This window comes from Mustela lutreola, chromosome 12 (genome assembly GCF_030435805.1).
Source record: "Mustela lutreola isolate mMusLut2 chromosome 12, mMusLut2.pri, whole genome shotgun sequence".
Taxonomy (NCBI): domain Eukaryota; kingdom Metazoa; phylum Chordata; class Mammalia; order Carnivora; family Mustelidae; genus Mustela; species Mustela lutreola.
In genome coordinates, this window is record NC_081301.1 from 70,954,731 (window position 1) to 70,971,123 (window position 16,393).

The window sequence follows — 16,393 nt, forward strand, 5'->3', positions numbered from 1 at the left end:
AGCTAATTTGTGTCAGTTACAGAGCTGACATTTTTATCTTCTGTCTGATTCCTCCTTTATTTAATTATACTTGTTGGGTTTTAGTGGTGCAAATCACACCTCTCGTCGTCTGCTGAATTGGGAGCTCCTGGTGCTGTAGAAATCCGACACAGATTAACAAACTACGTGTTTAAAATATCTGTAAAAATAATGGAAGTCAAGGTAGCATCCACTAGTCAATGCGATATGACAGATGGATTCTGTTGTCTCCTAGACATGAACCTGCTGGTGATCTTGGAAATATGGCCCCCAAGGAGCCAAGGGACAGCTCACTCCCCGCCCCCATTCTTCCCTTAAGATATTGACTTGAAACTTTCCTTGAAAGGTACACCTTGGTATCATTTTGCCCTCACTGAGGACAAGTTCATCATTGCGGAACACTACCTCAATTCTTCACCTATTAACTCAAGATAACTAAAATATCTTTTTGGCACTGATATGATCGCAGACATAAATGCAGACACAAGCTTATGCATACATAGCAGTTCTTGGGTTATAAGATGTTCATCTAAGATCGCTGCTTCTCAATTTTTTCATTATTATCCATTCAAGGAGCTTCTTTAGACATTTTTTCCCAAATCACCCTTCATGAAATTTTAATACCACAGACATATGGTGTATCTGTTTATATGCTGTATGTGTATCTGTGCTTTACATATAGAAAAAAAGATTTTAAGAGATTATAATTTTTTTCACCATACTCCATAAGAATCAGTTCCTGCCCCATAAGGAACGATATCATCCCTTTGAGAATGCATAATCCAATAGAAATATAATACAAGCCACATACTGCATATAATTTTTTTAATTTTCTAGTAGCCACATTAAGAAAACGAAAAGAGATGGACAGAATTAATTTTCATAATATATTTTATTTAATTCAATATAACCAAAAGGTTATCATTTCAAGGAGATAATAAGTACAAAAACTTACCAATGGGATATTTTATATATTTTTTTCTTACTAAGACTCCGAAATCTGTTTTACATTTAGAGCACAGCTCAGTTTCTATTAGCTGTATTTCAAGTGCTCAGTAGGCACACGCAGCCAGTGGCTACAGTATTCGTGTAAGTTGAAATGATCCTGAATGTGAATATATTAATTATTTCAATTTGCCTCTAAGCCAGGCTTATTCTCAGAAACCTTGCAGACCGCAGAGACCGGGTCTGTGGACCTCCAGAGATGCACAGATGGCAGCTGGAGAAGCTGTGATTTAAACAGGGGGAGTTTACAAAAACACATCCATCTAATCAAACCTCAGTGAGAAATGAAATCCTGTTCCTGCCCGTCCCCATTCACAGTGGATCTAATGGTCCAGAGGGACTCTCAAAGCCACTTGTCACCGTACTTGGCTCCAGAGTCCCTGCTTCTACTTTCTACTCTCTATTTCCCCCGCCCCATATCTGCACCTCATGACTTCTCTACCTCCTGGCTTCTCATTCTTGTCCTCCCTCCAGGCCTGTGTCTGCTTCTGCCACCCTCCACTACCACTTTGCTGCTTCCCTTCTCCACGTAACTGCCACCGCACCTCTGATCTGACAGGATCTGCGCCGGTGGCCATGTCTCCAGGTTATGGAACCTCTCTCAGGCGGGGCACTCCCTCCAGCATCTTGATGGAGGTCCCCCCCTCAGAACCGGTTCCGGGCAGGGACAAAGTGAGGGAAGAGCCTGCCTACATTGTCCGCTCTCTGCTCTGCTCCTCAGAGCCCCAGTCAGGCCTCCTGAGAGTCTTACCTCGCCACCCACACTGAAAAGAAAGAGAAGGGGGAAGTAATCTTCCTCAAGTTGCAGCTCAAAAACTCACCCAACACACACACACACACGCACGCACGCACACACGCACACACATTTTTTATGGTCTCTTTTTATGGTCTCTAGGACCTCTAGGCCTACCAGAGGTGTTTTTGCTGTATTATTGCAAGAGGGGGAAGACATGGGTTGCTGGGATGACCCAGGAAGGGGATAGAATGTAAGCCTCCGGGTGTCTGGGTGCCTCGCCCGGGGCCAATCCAGGACCTGATGAAAAACGAGAGCTTGTCTACTACCCCTGATGTGCCATAGAAGGAATGTAAAAAATATTTGGCCAGGAAATGACCAGGGCGTAAAGAACACACTAGCTGGTGTTAAACTTCTGAACCAGGTGCAGATAAATACGAGGGGCTCGCCTCCTCCTCTCAGGGCACTTGCATAGTGTGTCCGCACACAGAGCCTCACAGAGCCAGGATTTCACTGATTCTGGTAGTTTCCCCACTCATCCTTTTACAAGTCCAGCCTTCTTCTCAACTCTTTCAATATGCTGGGGAAGGCCCTCCCATCATCCTCACCTTACAGGCAGGAAGTCAAAGGCACAGAGAGGTGAAGTAAGAAGCCCCCAACCACACAGCTGGTAAGACGTAGAGGCAAGATTCACACCAGGTCTGTCTGATTTGATCTGTCCTGACTTGACGCTTGACCACAGGCCCATGATGCTGTTCAACATGGAAATCTCTGTTAATGGAGCCTGACACCTTCAGATGACTAAAGCCAAAACAAGCAGATGTGTGAATCCACTGAGCATCCCCCTAAACCAGAGCACCGACCCCTCCTCGCTTGGTCCAGAGAGAGCACGACAAGAGGCCAAGCCCACTCAGTCTGCTGTTCTTCCCCTTTCCCTGGTGGGAAGGCCCCGGCACCACACTATCTGCAAGATAGGAAGCCAATTTAAAGGCCCAAGAAGGCAAGCTTGTTCCCAAGGACTTGCTCAGTAGTTTGAAGGAGTAATTGAAACTCGTAGTTGACCCCAACCCTGCAGAGTTGGCACCAGGAGGAACACAAGCATTTTATAAACGCTCTTCCAGGAGGGGAGGTGAGCTCACTTCCTGAGGGAATTACTGCAGGGGGTGTCTGCCGGGCCGGCCAGGCCTGACTTTCAAACATCTGAAACGGCCCACGGTGTAATCAGGCATGAATATTGATTCAAATAAATTATGCATGTTTATACACTCGTTTATTATTTTATTCACACGCTCACTCCGCGTCGTTAGCCTGGGCAACTGCCATGGGGCTAGCCAGCTCTTGGATGCTGTGAAAAAAAAAAAAAAACCAGTTACTTTGAAATATTTGGTGGCCAAAGGGAAATCCAAGTCATTAGTGAAAATTATAACTGAAATGACAGCAGATTTCTATCATCTGGAAGGGCCTTGGCAAGTCCAAGTCAACAGGGTCAGACATTGCCCTATTCCTTGGGCTTTCATGAGACCATAGAAGAGCGAATATGGACGGCTCCAGAGCATTCGAGCAATTATCATTTTAACAAATAGGGCTCTTTTCTAATATTCACATTCCTTTCGCATGGCCTCATGAAAACACAAACATTCACTCCATCCTCAAAAAATGCAGGCGCTCTGGGAGGAAAGAGCTACCCGCTCAGCCCCACAGCCAAGCTGGAGGAATCAGAGATTGCTATCAGGTCCTCAGTGGTGAAGTTGCTTGTTTTTGACTCTGCTGATAAACCAGACCATACCTCTAGGGGCCTTGTCCCGCCCTGCTCCTGGGACCCTCCAGGAGAGAAGCCTTCTCATCCCCCAGAGGCCCCTGGAGGCCCTGGCCCAGAAGCTCTGGCTTGCAAGCTGGGTGACAGGAGCAGGGAGTCGGTAGATAGGCCCGTCTGCTTGCAGGTGGGGAGTCAGCTCCGAAGGCAGAGCCAAGGCCCGGTCAGCTCTGCGTGTCTACCTGAGGCCCTAGGGTCCAGCAGAGACCCTCCACACAAGAGGCGGAACTCTGCGGTCAGGGTCCTGTCCTACGGAGCCGCCCCCAAGAAGCTGCCTTTAAAGCGATTCCCAGGAGCCCTGTGTTTTGAGGACTAAAAGCTGATACTGCTCCTTCCACCTCCATCTGATTTCTGCTGTCCATTGTCATTCAGTTACCAGCCCCAAAGGGAAATAGAATAAAGAATTCAGATTTCCTCAATCAAAGGATAAAAGAAACCTTATGTACTTACTGAAAGGTCCCTGAAATTAACCTCAGTATACTATTTTTTTCCTCTTGATAATTGTCTCAGAAACTAGTCACGCCCTAGAAACTTGCAGTATGGGTCATGAATACTTAAATCAATACGTGAATTCACCTCTGTATTTTTTAGGGGTTATTTTCAAATTTCATTGTCTGAGAAAAGTGAAACCAAAGTACATGAGACCCAAGAACAACAAACTCATCTCTGAGAGAGAGGGGGGTTTTCACTTTCTATATTATGTGTTTCTACAATTTTTAAAAAACAATGAGGTGAATTCCTTATGTAATATGAAAAAAATTGTTTAAAGAAATGAAAAAGCAGCAATACATAAAATTTGAAATACTTGGACACTTGGGGAAAAGAAACAGTATCCTGAAGTTAGGAGGGAGAGAGGAAAGTTTAAAAATTGTGTGACTATAATTCCCAAGTCCAATTCTCAATAGCTTTTCAATGAAAAGGTCGATCGCTCTGGTGTCATAGTGGATCTAATCTCAGAGGTAGAATCCTAAGAGCCCAAGGCGGTGAGCCGGCTTTAAATAACGGCCTTGAGGCAGCACATGGACTCAGCTGTGGTTTCCAGACACTAAATATTAATGGAACAAGCGTCTGGACATCTCCGGACACCAGTGGAAAGGAAATTTTCTAATGGAAAATTCTAGGTGCTAATGGAAGAGAAAATTGTAACTCTGAACCAAATTAAGAAAAAAGATCAACATCGGGCTGTTACATCAACGGTGTGTGTCTCTCTGATCACAGAAAACAGTGCAGCCAACAAGCCTTTGAAACCAAATGTCCAAGTCAGGGATTTGCATGAAATTAAACCCCAAAATTCATTTGCAAGCTATGTGTTACCTAGTGTTTTCTCCATAGTGGTACCTCTTAGCAAGATATTTTTCTCAAGCTTTTCTCACAAGGAGATCCTGCAGATTCGTTACACAGTGCTAGTTTCCTTACAGAACATGCTATACAGAATGGGAAATACTTATTCATTAACTTCTTGACTTGGAAATAATTGTTCAAAGAGTGACGAAATGGAGTGGGTCTGGAGCAATGTCCCTCTATTGCTTGACTCCTGTGTAACCTCCTTCCCCTGGAGCCAGACCCTCACAGGAGTGTGCCCCTGCGGAGGAGGGGCTGCTGTCCACGTCCACGCACACACACCACACAGAAACACCACACACACACATATACACACACCACACACAGCACACACACCGCACATACACATACCACACACACTACACATACACACCACACACATGCACACACACTATACACACCACACACATATATACTACACACGGCACACACCACACATACACACCACACACATGCATTACACATACACACCCCACACACCGCTCTACATACACACACTACACATACACGTGCTACGTACACCACACATGCACCATACATACATACCACACATACACACCATACACATACACTACACATGTTACACATTCACACCACACACACACACAGCACACACTTGCTATGCACATACACACCACACACACATACCAGACACACAGACACCACACATACACATCACACACATACCACACACACATATACACACTATACACAGCACATGTACATACACACCACACACATATATACTACTCACTTCACACACCACACATAAATACCACACACACTACACAGACCATATACATACCATACATACCACGTGTACACCTACCCACATACCACATGTACACATATACCACAGACCCCACACATACACACACACTACACGCACCACACATACACACCACACATCTACACACACATACCTGGAAGCCCTGATTGTGCAGGTAGCAACCCTGTGCCAGTCAATGGTCGGTATCTGAAAAGCAAACACGGACTCAGCTAGTGCTGGGCCTAATTTCGGAGACCTTTGTGCCACTGGGTAGCCAAGTGTAACAACATCCTGTGTGACTTCCAGGAGCACAATAGACTGGGCCTCTCTCAGCCGGGAGGGGAAAGGCTGGGGGAAGACATTGTCAGTCACTAATTTTACCAAAACAAAGTGGACTACATTCCACATTCTAGAAAGTGTGAGTGGCACTAATTGTATGAGTGTGTGAAAGGAGCAGTAAAGCCCAATAAGAAACGAGCATTCTTCTTGAGCATTTTTAAAGCAAAATAAATAAACACTTTTGCAGAGAAGAAGCAAGCTGTGATTTGCCATCTTTCTGGGAACCCCCCACATTTCCATCATTAAGGGAAGAGTCAAAAGATGTAAGTACTATGAGCTCTTAAATACAGTGAGATTGATCTCCAACATACAACGTCCAGCAGGAAAAAAAAATTCAAGTGACAAAACCACGTGCAGAGCATCATGCCCCTTCTATGGAAAGAGAGCTTTACCCCATGGCCACACCTATGTGTGCGAATGCACAGGAAAGGGATTTGAGGGACCCACTCCACACTGTTAACAATGGTTATCTCCGAAAAAGGAAATGGAATCCCAGTGAGGAGAAGTCAGTGGTGAAAGGCTTTTCCCAGTTTTCTCCATGTATTCCTAATTCATCTGAATCCCTGAGAAAGAAAAATGCACTCTGGTATTATTTGCATAAAGAGGCAACAAAAGGCAACCAAAAACAGAGGAGGGGAATAAGAAATTAATAAGAATTACAACTTTTTTAAAAAATACCACACCTCAGTTGGCAGGATACCCTGCTGTTTTTGTTTGTTTGTTTGCTTACTTGTTTGTGTAAGCTGAAGACACTTTCAAGGTATGGAAAGCAAAGGGACTTCCAAGACACCAAGAGCTTCATCGCAAGTCTCTTGTAGGTCCCTAACCCCTAAGCTGATTGGAGGAGCCCCAGGGCCTGATGGCAGCAGAAGTCAGAGCGTGCAGAGAGGGTTGGGGTCAGGTTCCACCTGCTGGGTGGTCTGGGCCTTTCCTTTCCCCCTCCAAGCCCAGATCTCCCAGTCTGTAGAATGGAGTTAAAAATAGTGTTTACCTCACTGGCTGAAAAGAGTGACAGAGATAAGAACCTGTGATACATGCTAGCACTTAATGGGGCACTGAGGATATAACATGTCGTTCTAGAAATTCTGGCTATTGTTACTAAAGAAGCACCACAAGTGTTTCCTACCGGAATGCATAATATCACCCCAAATCCAGAGTGAACGAGAAGATTCCACTCAAACCCTCCACCATTCTCAAGGGTTACTAAGCATTTTCCACGCACCAAACACTGGGGATACAGCACTCCAGGAGTCCTCGCTCCAGGGAATGAGCGTCAATGACAGCAAAGAGGAGATGTACTGGATGCCTCAGGAGCACATGGCTGTTGCTGGCAGAGAATTCAGGCCTGTTCCGGAAAGAGAGGAATCAGGACAGGCTGCTTGGAAGAAGCAACAGCAAAGAGTGAAAAAGGCAAATAGAATGAGAACCTGTCCCAGACGGAACTCAGGAGCAAGTGACACGGCAGGTAGCCAGTAACACAAGTAGTTCAGGGGGAGCAGGAGATGGGAATGTAGGGGAGAAGCTCAAGAGGTAAGCAGAGATGAAAGCTCATGCATGCCTCACAAAAGTTCCTCCCTGTCCCGTCATATACCCCATAACAGGTTCTCCCTGCTGGGCTGAACGTAGCAGGCTCATTGCTCCCTCAATGAAACAACTACAGGTTGGCAGAGGGGACTTTGACAGAAACAAAAGGACAGGACAAGGTTAGGAGACACTGGGGAAAGCAAATGCTCACAAAGAAGAAGAAACATCATCAAGTGACTGCGTGTCTCAGGAGTGAGCCACAGACAGATGAAGATACCTAAAACCTAAATGATATGAGGTACCCGCCATACTCTCCCTTTGCAGACACTCGTAGGTCAAGATTCCCCCAGCCCAATCTCAGGGAGTTTCCAATGCAGTGTCCTCAGCTGGGTCAACACAATAGGAAAGTGCCAAGGTGACACGTGGAGGGGGAAGTGTTCCAGCCCCTTCCAGCAGAGGACTTGTGGCTCCCAGGAGAAAGTCAACAGACTTACACTTTGAGTTTGACCTGATGAACATTGAAGAGAGTGAATTCTTGGAACTAGACTGAAGCCCAGTAAAATAAAGAGACTGATTTTATCCCAAATTCTCCAGGAATCAAGTATAAGGCAATCAATATTTCTACCTTACCATTTGCTTCCTTTTCAACTAGGTTGGGAAAATAGTGCTTGCTCTCTGGTTTTTCTTTCTATCACAAAGATGGATCCAGGGGAATGTTATGGATTCAGCTTAAAAGCAACAGTGAGTTCAGGAATCCCAGAGTCCAAGGCTCACACGGGCCCCACTCTCTCCAAAGACCTAGGAACCATGTGTTCAATCATGGGCCCGCTCCCAAGCCACCCACAAGATCAGACGGAGGTGAGAATGAGCTAGGCCAATGGGCACCCTCACTCTCGCAAACTTTACTTGAGAAAAGAGAGGACCCAAGCTGAATGCAGAAAGAGGAAACACATGAAATACAGGAGAAGCCACCAGAGGCCATGAGCACACTGAAGTTATAAAGAAGCCACGTATTGAGGAAGAAAACAACATGAGCAGAATGGAGAAGGGCCAGTTAATAAAGAAAAGAGGAGCAAGGAGACACCAGTAGAAGTAGGAGAGGCTGAGAGAGAGAGGCCAAGCCCAGGAGAAGGTAGGACATTCCTGAGAAGATGCCGGCACTCTCAGGAGCGATGCTACATGAGGGAAGGAGCCCCAGGTATACCCCAGATCCCCTATGTTACCTCTAGAGAGCCTGGCTCCTTTGCTGACATGGGGGGCTCAACACCCCTCATCTACCTGAGCCAGCCTAAGAGCACCTTGGACCTGGGGTCCAAAGAACCACCTTGTGAACTTTGATTCCATTTTCTGCTGGATTCTAAAACGAAAAATCAGACCAGAGGAGCCAGGAATGGCTTATGAAGAATCATTTGTGGCAGATTAAGCACATCTGCTTTTCTAAAAATGGTGTGGAAATGCAGAGTTTCTGCTGGAATAGGTTTTTAGAAGAGTTGACGTTTTCCTCCTTTGCACCAATATGAAAGCCCTTCTTAAAAATGCAGACTTTAAGGGGCGCCTGGGTGGCTCAGTGGATTAAGCCGCTGCCTTCGGCTTGGGTCATGATCTCAGTGTCCTGGGATCGAGCCCCACATCCGGCCCTCTGCTCAGCAGGGAGCCTGCTTGCCCCTCTGTCTCTGCCTGCCTCTCTGCCTACTTGTGATCTCTCTCTCTGTCAAATAAAATAAATAAAATATTTTTTAAAAAAAGAAAAAGAAAAAGAAAAAAAAATGCAGACTTTAAAATTAAACACATTCTAAAAGGTAGTGAATAAATAAATGACTTTCTTCAACAAAAATATATGATATGTTGGCTTTCCTAAGTTCTCCCTGGCTTATTTCTATGACTTTTATTAGGGAGAGAACACACCAAATACATACCAGAGAGCCACAATTTTATTAATAATTTGCTAAAGATTCTCTTCTTCCTCTTCCTCCTCCAATACCTTTTTTTTTTTTTTTTTTAACTGGTAAGCAGCTTTTTGTGGCACCTGAGTGGCTCAGTCTGTTGAGCATCTGCCTTCAGCTCAGGTCATGATCTTGGGGTCTGGGATCAAGCCCCACATAGGGCTACCTGCTCGGTGGGAGTCTGCTTCTCCCTCTCTCTCTGCCATTTCACCTGCCTCTTTCTCTGCCAAATAAATAAATAAAATCTTAAAAAACAAACAAACAAAAAAAAAAAAAAACAAGAACTGCTTTTATCGGCAGTTTATTTCCCAAAGCCAAAAAGGTTCTCTATTAACTTTCAACTACCACCCATCTCCAGAATTCTCCACTCCCCTAAGCAAGGAGAGGCTATAAGTCACTTTATTGTTTTTGATGGGCCCAGTCCTATCTGCTTCCTCCATGGGCACCCCGATGTGAAACCCAGCAACAAATCTGGTTTTTGCATCAGTGCCTGCTGTAACTCTTCAGGGAAACTGGGTTAGGGTGGGAGGGGGCGTGTTAGAGCTCAGGTCTTATTAGAAGCTGAACCACGAATAAGACCTAGGAAGTAAGTATCAAAGCTACCAAAGGACTCTCTTTTCTGTCTCAAGCTTGGATCTTCACTGGTCTTACCCTTCTTCATTCTGCTTTTTTTTTTTTTTAAGATTTTATTTATTTATTTGACAGAGAGAGCAAAAGAGCACAAGCAGTGGGAGCAGCAGAGGGAGAGGGAGGAGCAGACTCCCCGCTGAGCAGGGATCCCAGTATGGGACTTGATCCCAGGACCCTGGGGTCATGACCTGAGCTGAAGGCAGCCTCTTAATCGTCTGGGCCATGCAGGCACCCCCTTCTTCATGCTTCTAAATCAGATCCAGGATTTCGACTGCTAACCAAGGGCCCAGGCCCAGAGCCATGAGATGAGCCAATAAACATGATCAGGTTCCTGGTTCAAAAGCTTGAAGTCATCAATTAGACATTTACTATTGTCCCATCTGCTTCAGAGAATGCAATTTCTGGGGCAGTATTGGGGTATATGATGATATTGTCAAACCAGACATCAAACTCATCCTTGAGGAAGTCATGGGAGTATTTACATTTTTAGCCATCAGGATCTTTCTTGCTTGGACTCCAGTTGAAATCAATCCTTGTCCACATAGTGCTGTTCTCTTCCTATCAGACTGCTCTAAATCACCACACCCACAGCGGCAGCACTGGGGTCTTCAACACAAGGGTCTGGGACTGCAAACACCATCTTGGATCCAAGAATTTTTTATTTCTGTCACAGTGTTTTTGATCTCTGACTTGTTTTTGTTGTTGTTGTTGTTTCTAAGGATTTCTATCTCTCTGCTTCCTCTGTTCTTACATGCTGTCTACTTCATTCATTAGAGCCCTCAGAATAATTGTTTTAAGTTCCCAGCTGGAGAATTCCAATATCCCTGCCACGTCTGGTACTGATGCTTGCGCCATTTCTTCAATTTGTTTTTTTTTAAACCTTTTCGTATGCCTTATAATTTATTCCTGATAGCCGGATGTGAGGTACTGGGTACAAGGGACTGCTATAAATAGGCCTTTAGTAAGTCGGTAGTGAGATATGGGGTGAGGACTGGACTGTACATGGAGATGCCCCTGGACTCTGAACTTCACATGTTGCTCATTTTTTTTTCTTCTTAAGTAAGACAGGGTGGCTCAAGTGGGCTGGAGTTGGGTATTTCCTTTCCCAGGTTAGGCTCTGGTAAAGTAGTCTGTCCTGACAGCAGGCCTTGTTTAGAAGAGCTAAGGGCCCTGGCGCATTTCAAAATGGTTCCTTCTCTCCTCCCCTGCTAGATAAGGGAATTCCCCGCCACCCCCACCCCGGATATTTCATGTTTACTGTGAGGACATAGTCAAGCTCACATGGGTAGATCTCACAAACGTGTGAAGGGTCTCCCTGGGGAGTTTTGAACTCAGACTTGTCTACACTGAGCTTCCCACCATGTATCAGTCATGTTTGCTGTTCTCCCATGTGGCACTGGTTCTTACACAGCTTCTGCTAGGCTCTGTGCCTATGAGCCGTGACCTCTTATGTTCACCTGGGGCAGTGGTTCACCCTGTGTCCTCACTTCTCTTCCTGTAGTTCCCCTTGCTAGTGCTCTCTTTCTTCTTTCTTTCTTTTTTTTTTTTTAATGTCACCTTCTTTTTTATTTGTTTGTTTGTCAGAGACAGAGAGAGTGCACAATCAGGGAGAGCAACAGACAGAGGGAGAAGCAGGCTCCCCTTTAGCAAGGAGCCTGATGCAGGACTCAATCCCAGGACCCTGAAATCAAGACAGACACTTAACTGACCGAGGCACCCAGGCATCCCATTGTGCTCTCTTTCTGACAAATAAATAAAATCTTTGGGGGAAAAAAGAAAAAGAAGAGTTGTTGATTTTTTTCCATGTGTTCACGTTCTTACCTGCTGTGAGGACAGAGTGGTGATCCCAAGCTCCTTACCTGCCGAACTGGAAAACAGAAAGTCCCAAGAAGTTTTAAAAACCCCTTTGTCTCCACCATGATACCACGAAACAAGACAGTGAGCATTGTGGCCACTATCCACATTTTAGGTTATCCCTTTTTCTTTAAAATTTAATTATTTGAAACATAATTGGGGAAGTTGCAGTGAATGGGGAAAGCTTGACTTTCAAAATTATAGTAGCATCACCGCAAATATATCCATTACACCTAACATTTTATATTATCTTAGAGTAAACTCTAGAACTACACTCCAAAAATGAGAAATACCCTCTGGTCCATGATCTGGCCTAAATTGAAATACCTAACAGAAGTCAGGGAGGAGAAAGGCCATGGACGAAAAAAAAAAAAAAACCTGCTCGACTGTTTGGTGTCCAGGGGCCTTTCACAGAAAGTAGGGGTCAGGTTGTCTGAGTCTCCTGGTTACACATGGACGTGTCCCCACGTGCTCTGTCAGAGTGGCACAGAGCTCATGCTGACAGAGGGAACGCCTGCAAGGACATGTTTGGGAAATGGAGGCAAGACCCAGGTAAATGTTAACTTCTGAGTGGAATTGGTGCTGGGAGAAGGAGACCAGCGCTTTGAGAAGATCGTTTCTTTTGGTGATTTTGTTCGTCGTCTGTGGCAGATACTGCATATTATTTCAAACATCACCTCCAACACTGTCTGGTATACACTCTTGATCTGGAGAGGCCAAAAGAGGGAGATCCGTCCTTCCCAGACTCCCTTAAGAAGCACTTGCTCTCCAGTTGGAACGGATTATTGTCTGCATTCTTCTGGGCGTAAGCAAGCGTTCTAGATTATACCAAACAGATGCATCCATGAGAGGCTTGGAAAGCAGCAAAGAGTGATGGAAGGCGGCACAGAGTGAGGGACATGGGATCTGCAGCAAGCACGGAGATATGGAAGTGTCTGTTCTCCTAGAGGCCAAGGGCTTCTCTGTGGTCCCAGCAACGTGGTCTGGTTAGCTGGCAGTGGGGGCTGTGAGGTTTCTGCTAAAAAGTCTCCTTGTGGGATTGGTGCTTCTTCTGGTTGCTTGTTCCTATATAGTACCCAAGCTTAGCTACCTGGTCTTCCTGGAAATTCTGCCCTAACTCTCCTGAAACTAGCTGAGTGGGTTCTGTTGTTCGCCATTAAGTAAATCTGACCTCTTCATGGTTACATGCAATGAGCCGCAGGTAGATGGCTACACAATCCGTTCATATTTTTCTCTCTTCTCCAGTGCTTCCAAATGACCAGCTAAGACTCCAGGGTCCCAAGGACGACTCTGATGGTCCAGCTAAGGAACCTGAACCAAATTTTTTAAATACACTAGATAGGCCAGTCTGAAAAGTTCAGAATTTCCTCACAAACTCTACCCTAAAAACACTTCTGATATCTCTATGTTCAAAGGAGCTCATCTTAAAGAAATTAAATATATCTTATGTTTTAATACAGGAGGCCCACTTCAAATGGCCTCAAAATAGCTAAAATTCTTTTAAGAAAAAAATTTGAATGGAAAATGTTGTGTAGTCCAATTCATTAGTGAAGAGTTTGAGTTGTTTGGTTTTTTTTTCTGTCATTTCTTTTACATCTCTCCGTTCAGACCTTTTTTTTTTTTTTTTTTTAATTAGGTTTTAACATAAGTTTTCCATGTTTCTTAACTAGTCCCCTTAAAAAAAAAAAAAAAAAAAAAAAAAGGTAATTTTTAAGCAATTGCTTTTGTTCCAAGAACCAGGTCTAGATCTGGTTTCCCTGTCAGGGAAGCCTACCCTTATTTTAAATCTGGAGGTTGACTTATACACAAAACCCATTGACTAATTCACACATGAAAACCATGACTGAGAAACTCTGGACACAACGAGCATACAATAATTACTCAGTCAATAAGAAATAATGATGGAAGAAGGTGAAAGAAAGTTGGTTAACCAAAACTAGATCTCTTTTATTTTGAGACTGAGTATAGAAAAATGTCAGGAGGATGGGGATAGAGTAGGTCTCGAGCACTATAACAGGAATCTGATGTCCATGAAAAAGATGTCCCCATTCTTAATCAAGGACAATTCCTCTCGTGCAGGTACTAAGGCCAGGAACCTGGGAATTATATTCTTTACCCTTGTCCCTCTCTTCTCAGAGATGATCCATTACCAGACTTCTCCATTCCAACTCCAACATGTTTCGTAAATTCATCCACATCTTTCCAAGCCTCCTGGCAACATCTGAGTCCAGCTGGACATCATCTCTGGCCCAGTCTCTGCAGTAGCCTCCTAACTGGCCTGCCTGCCTGCTTCCATGCCTGGCCTCTGACAAGCTATTCTCTGTGTAGTAGCCAGAGCCAGCGTTTCAACGGGGCAGCAGGCTGAGCCACATTGACACGCCATGCCAGGGGCCTGCCCACCTTGCCGGGCTCATCTCATATACCCTCCACCACGCTCCATTATGTCTCCCTTCCAATTCCTTACAGGCCAACCTCCTGTTTTTCTCAGAGCCCACACAAGAGAACATCTTATCTGCTGGAATGTCCTTCACTGACTCTTCATGAGATTTACTCAGCTCTGAGCTAACTGCCACTTTCAAGCCAGGCTCTCTCCCACTCCCTCCCCATACCCACAAGCCTACATGGTACATCCCATCCCCAGCCTTTCCTACTCTCCCGGCACTGGTTCTTTCCGTGCAGACTGTCTCAAAGTTTGTAATTATGTATTTTCTCCTATCTTCTCTGGTTTATGTCACTTCCCCACTAGACTTAAAGCTTCTCAAAGCTTGAGCTCTTCCCTATTTTGTTCACCATTGTGTTCCTAGAACCTAACACTATGCCTGGCACATAGCAGGTTCTTGTGTATATCCATTTTCATTTCTAGACAGATCAGAAAGTTGCAACAAAGGGGGAATTAAACCAACAAAAACTCCGGTTGAAAACAAATCCCTCCAGTACCTCTATAAACTGGGGGAAGGAAATAACAATGAATTACATATAAAGCTCACTGTGGTTGTTTCCACCTTCCACTCTGCAAAAATATAAAGTTTCTTGGGGTGCCTGGGTGGCTCAGTGGGTTAAGTGTCTGCCTTTGGCTCAGGTCATGATCTCAGGGTCCTGAGATCAAGACTTTCATTGGGCTCTTCACTCAGGGCAAGTCTGCTTCTCCCTCTCCCTCTCACTTTCACTGTCTCTCAAGTAAATAAATAAAATCTTTAAAAATATATATAGATATAGATAAAGGTTCTTGCAATAACCACTTTGTAAAGCAGTTTGCATTATCTACTAATGTTACAGATAAGCATACCCAGCAATCCACACTTACTGTATAACCAATAAAAACATACGCAAGAATGTTGAGAGTAGGGGCGCCTGGGTGGCTCAGCGGGTTAAGCCTCGGCCTTCGGCTCGGGTTGTGGTCTCGGGGTCCTGGGATCGAGGCCCGCATCGGGCTCTCTGCTCAGTGGGGAGCCTGTTTCTCCCTCTTTCTCTGCCTGCCTCTCTATGTGTGATCTCTGTGTCAAATAAATAAATAAAATCTGAAAAAAAAAAAAAAAAGAATGTTGAAAGCAGGATTATTCATAACAGTCCTAAACCGGAAACCACCCAGTGCCCACCGACAGTAGGCTAGATACATAAATTATGTTTTAGAGCTTGTGCGATATAACACAACTACAACTACGGGCAATAACACAGATGAGTTTCATAAACATAATGGCGAGGCAGGGAAAAAAATCCATTGCCCAAGCTACAGTGTGTATGACTCCATTCATATAGAACTCAAAACAAACAAACAAACAAAAAAACAGACAAAATTAAACTACAGTGTTTAAGGATACATGCTTAAAGGTATCCCTAAACATGAAATCACAAATCCTAAGAAAGAGCAAAATAGAGATCATCATAAAATCTGGATCTTAGTTACCTTTGGGGAGCTGTTGGGGCATGAGGAGGTATCTGCATGGTTGATAATCAAGTTCTATTTCTTGACCAAGGTGATAGCTACATACATGTTTACTTTAGGGTTAATACCAAAGTATTTTTTTAAAAAACTAAAGATGAGTAAGTATCACTTATTGAAAATACCAATTCTTGAGCCCAAGTCCCAGAGAGTCTGATTCAATGGGTATAAGTCAGGCCCACGAAGCTACATTTTTAACAAAGAACTCAAGAGATTCTAATGCAGGTAGTCCTCAGGCCAGGCTTTGGGGGAATAAAGACTGACAACCTCATAGCTGGGAAGCATTTTAAGGGACAGTTAGAAAGCTTCCCCAGATTCCCAACTTATTGCCTTGGCATGATGAGCTGGGGGCTTCAGAACCGTGCCTTCAAGAGCTCCTTTGATCCAGGCATGGAGCCCATGGGTAGGGGATGGAGATACAAAGACCACTTGCAATCCAGCAACAGTTTAAGTAAACTTGGAAACAAAGCGAGGGAGAAGCTCA

General features: G+C 44.5%; 1 protein-coding gene across 1 annotated transcript; it reads right to left on the reverse strand.

Annotated features, from left to right (window-relative positions):
* Positions 1–4,168: 4,168 nt before the first annotated feature.
* LOC131812144 (uncharacterized) lies at positions 4,169–5,866 on the reverse strand (the record flags this gene model as incomplete). The annotated part of the gene is made up of 2 exons (XM_059141239.1): positions 4,169–5,495; positions 5,669–5,866. Coding segments are annotated over 2 exons (558 nt in total), but the record flags the coding sequence as incomplete, so codon positions are not given.
* Positions 5,867–16,393: the final 10,527 nt, after the last annotated feature.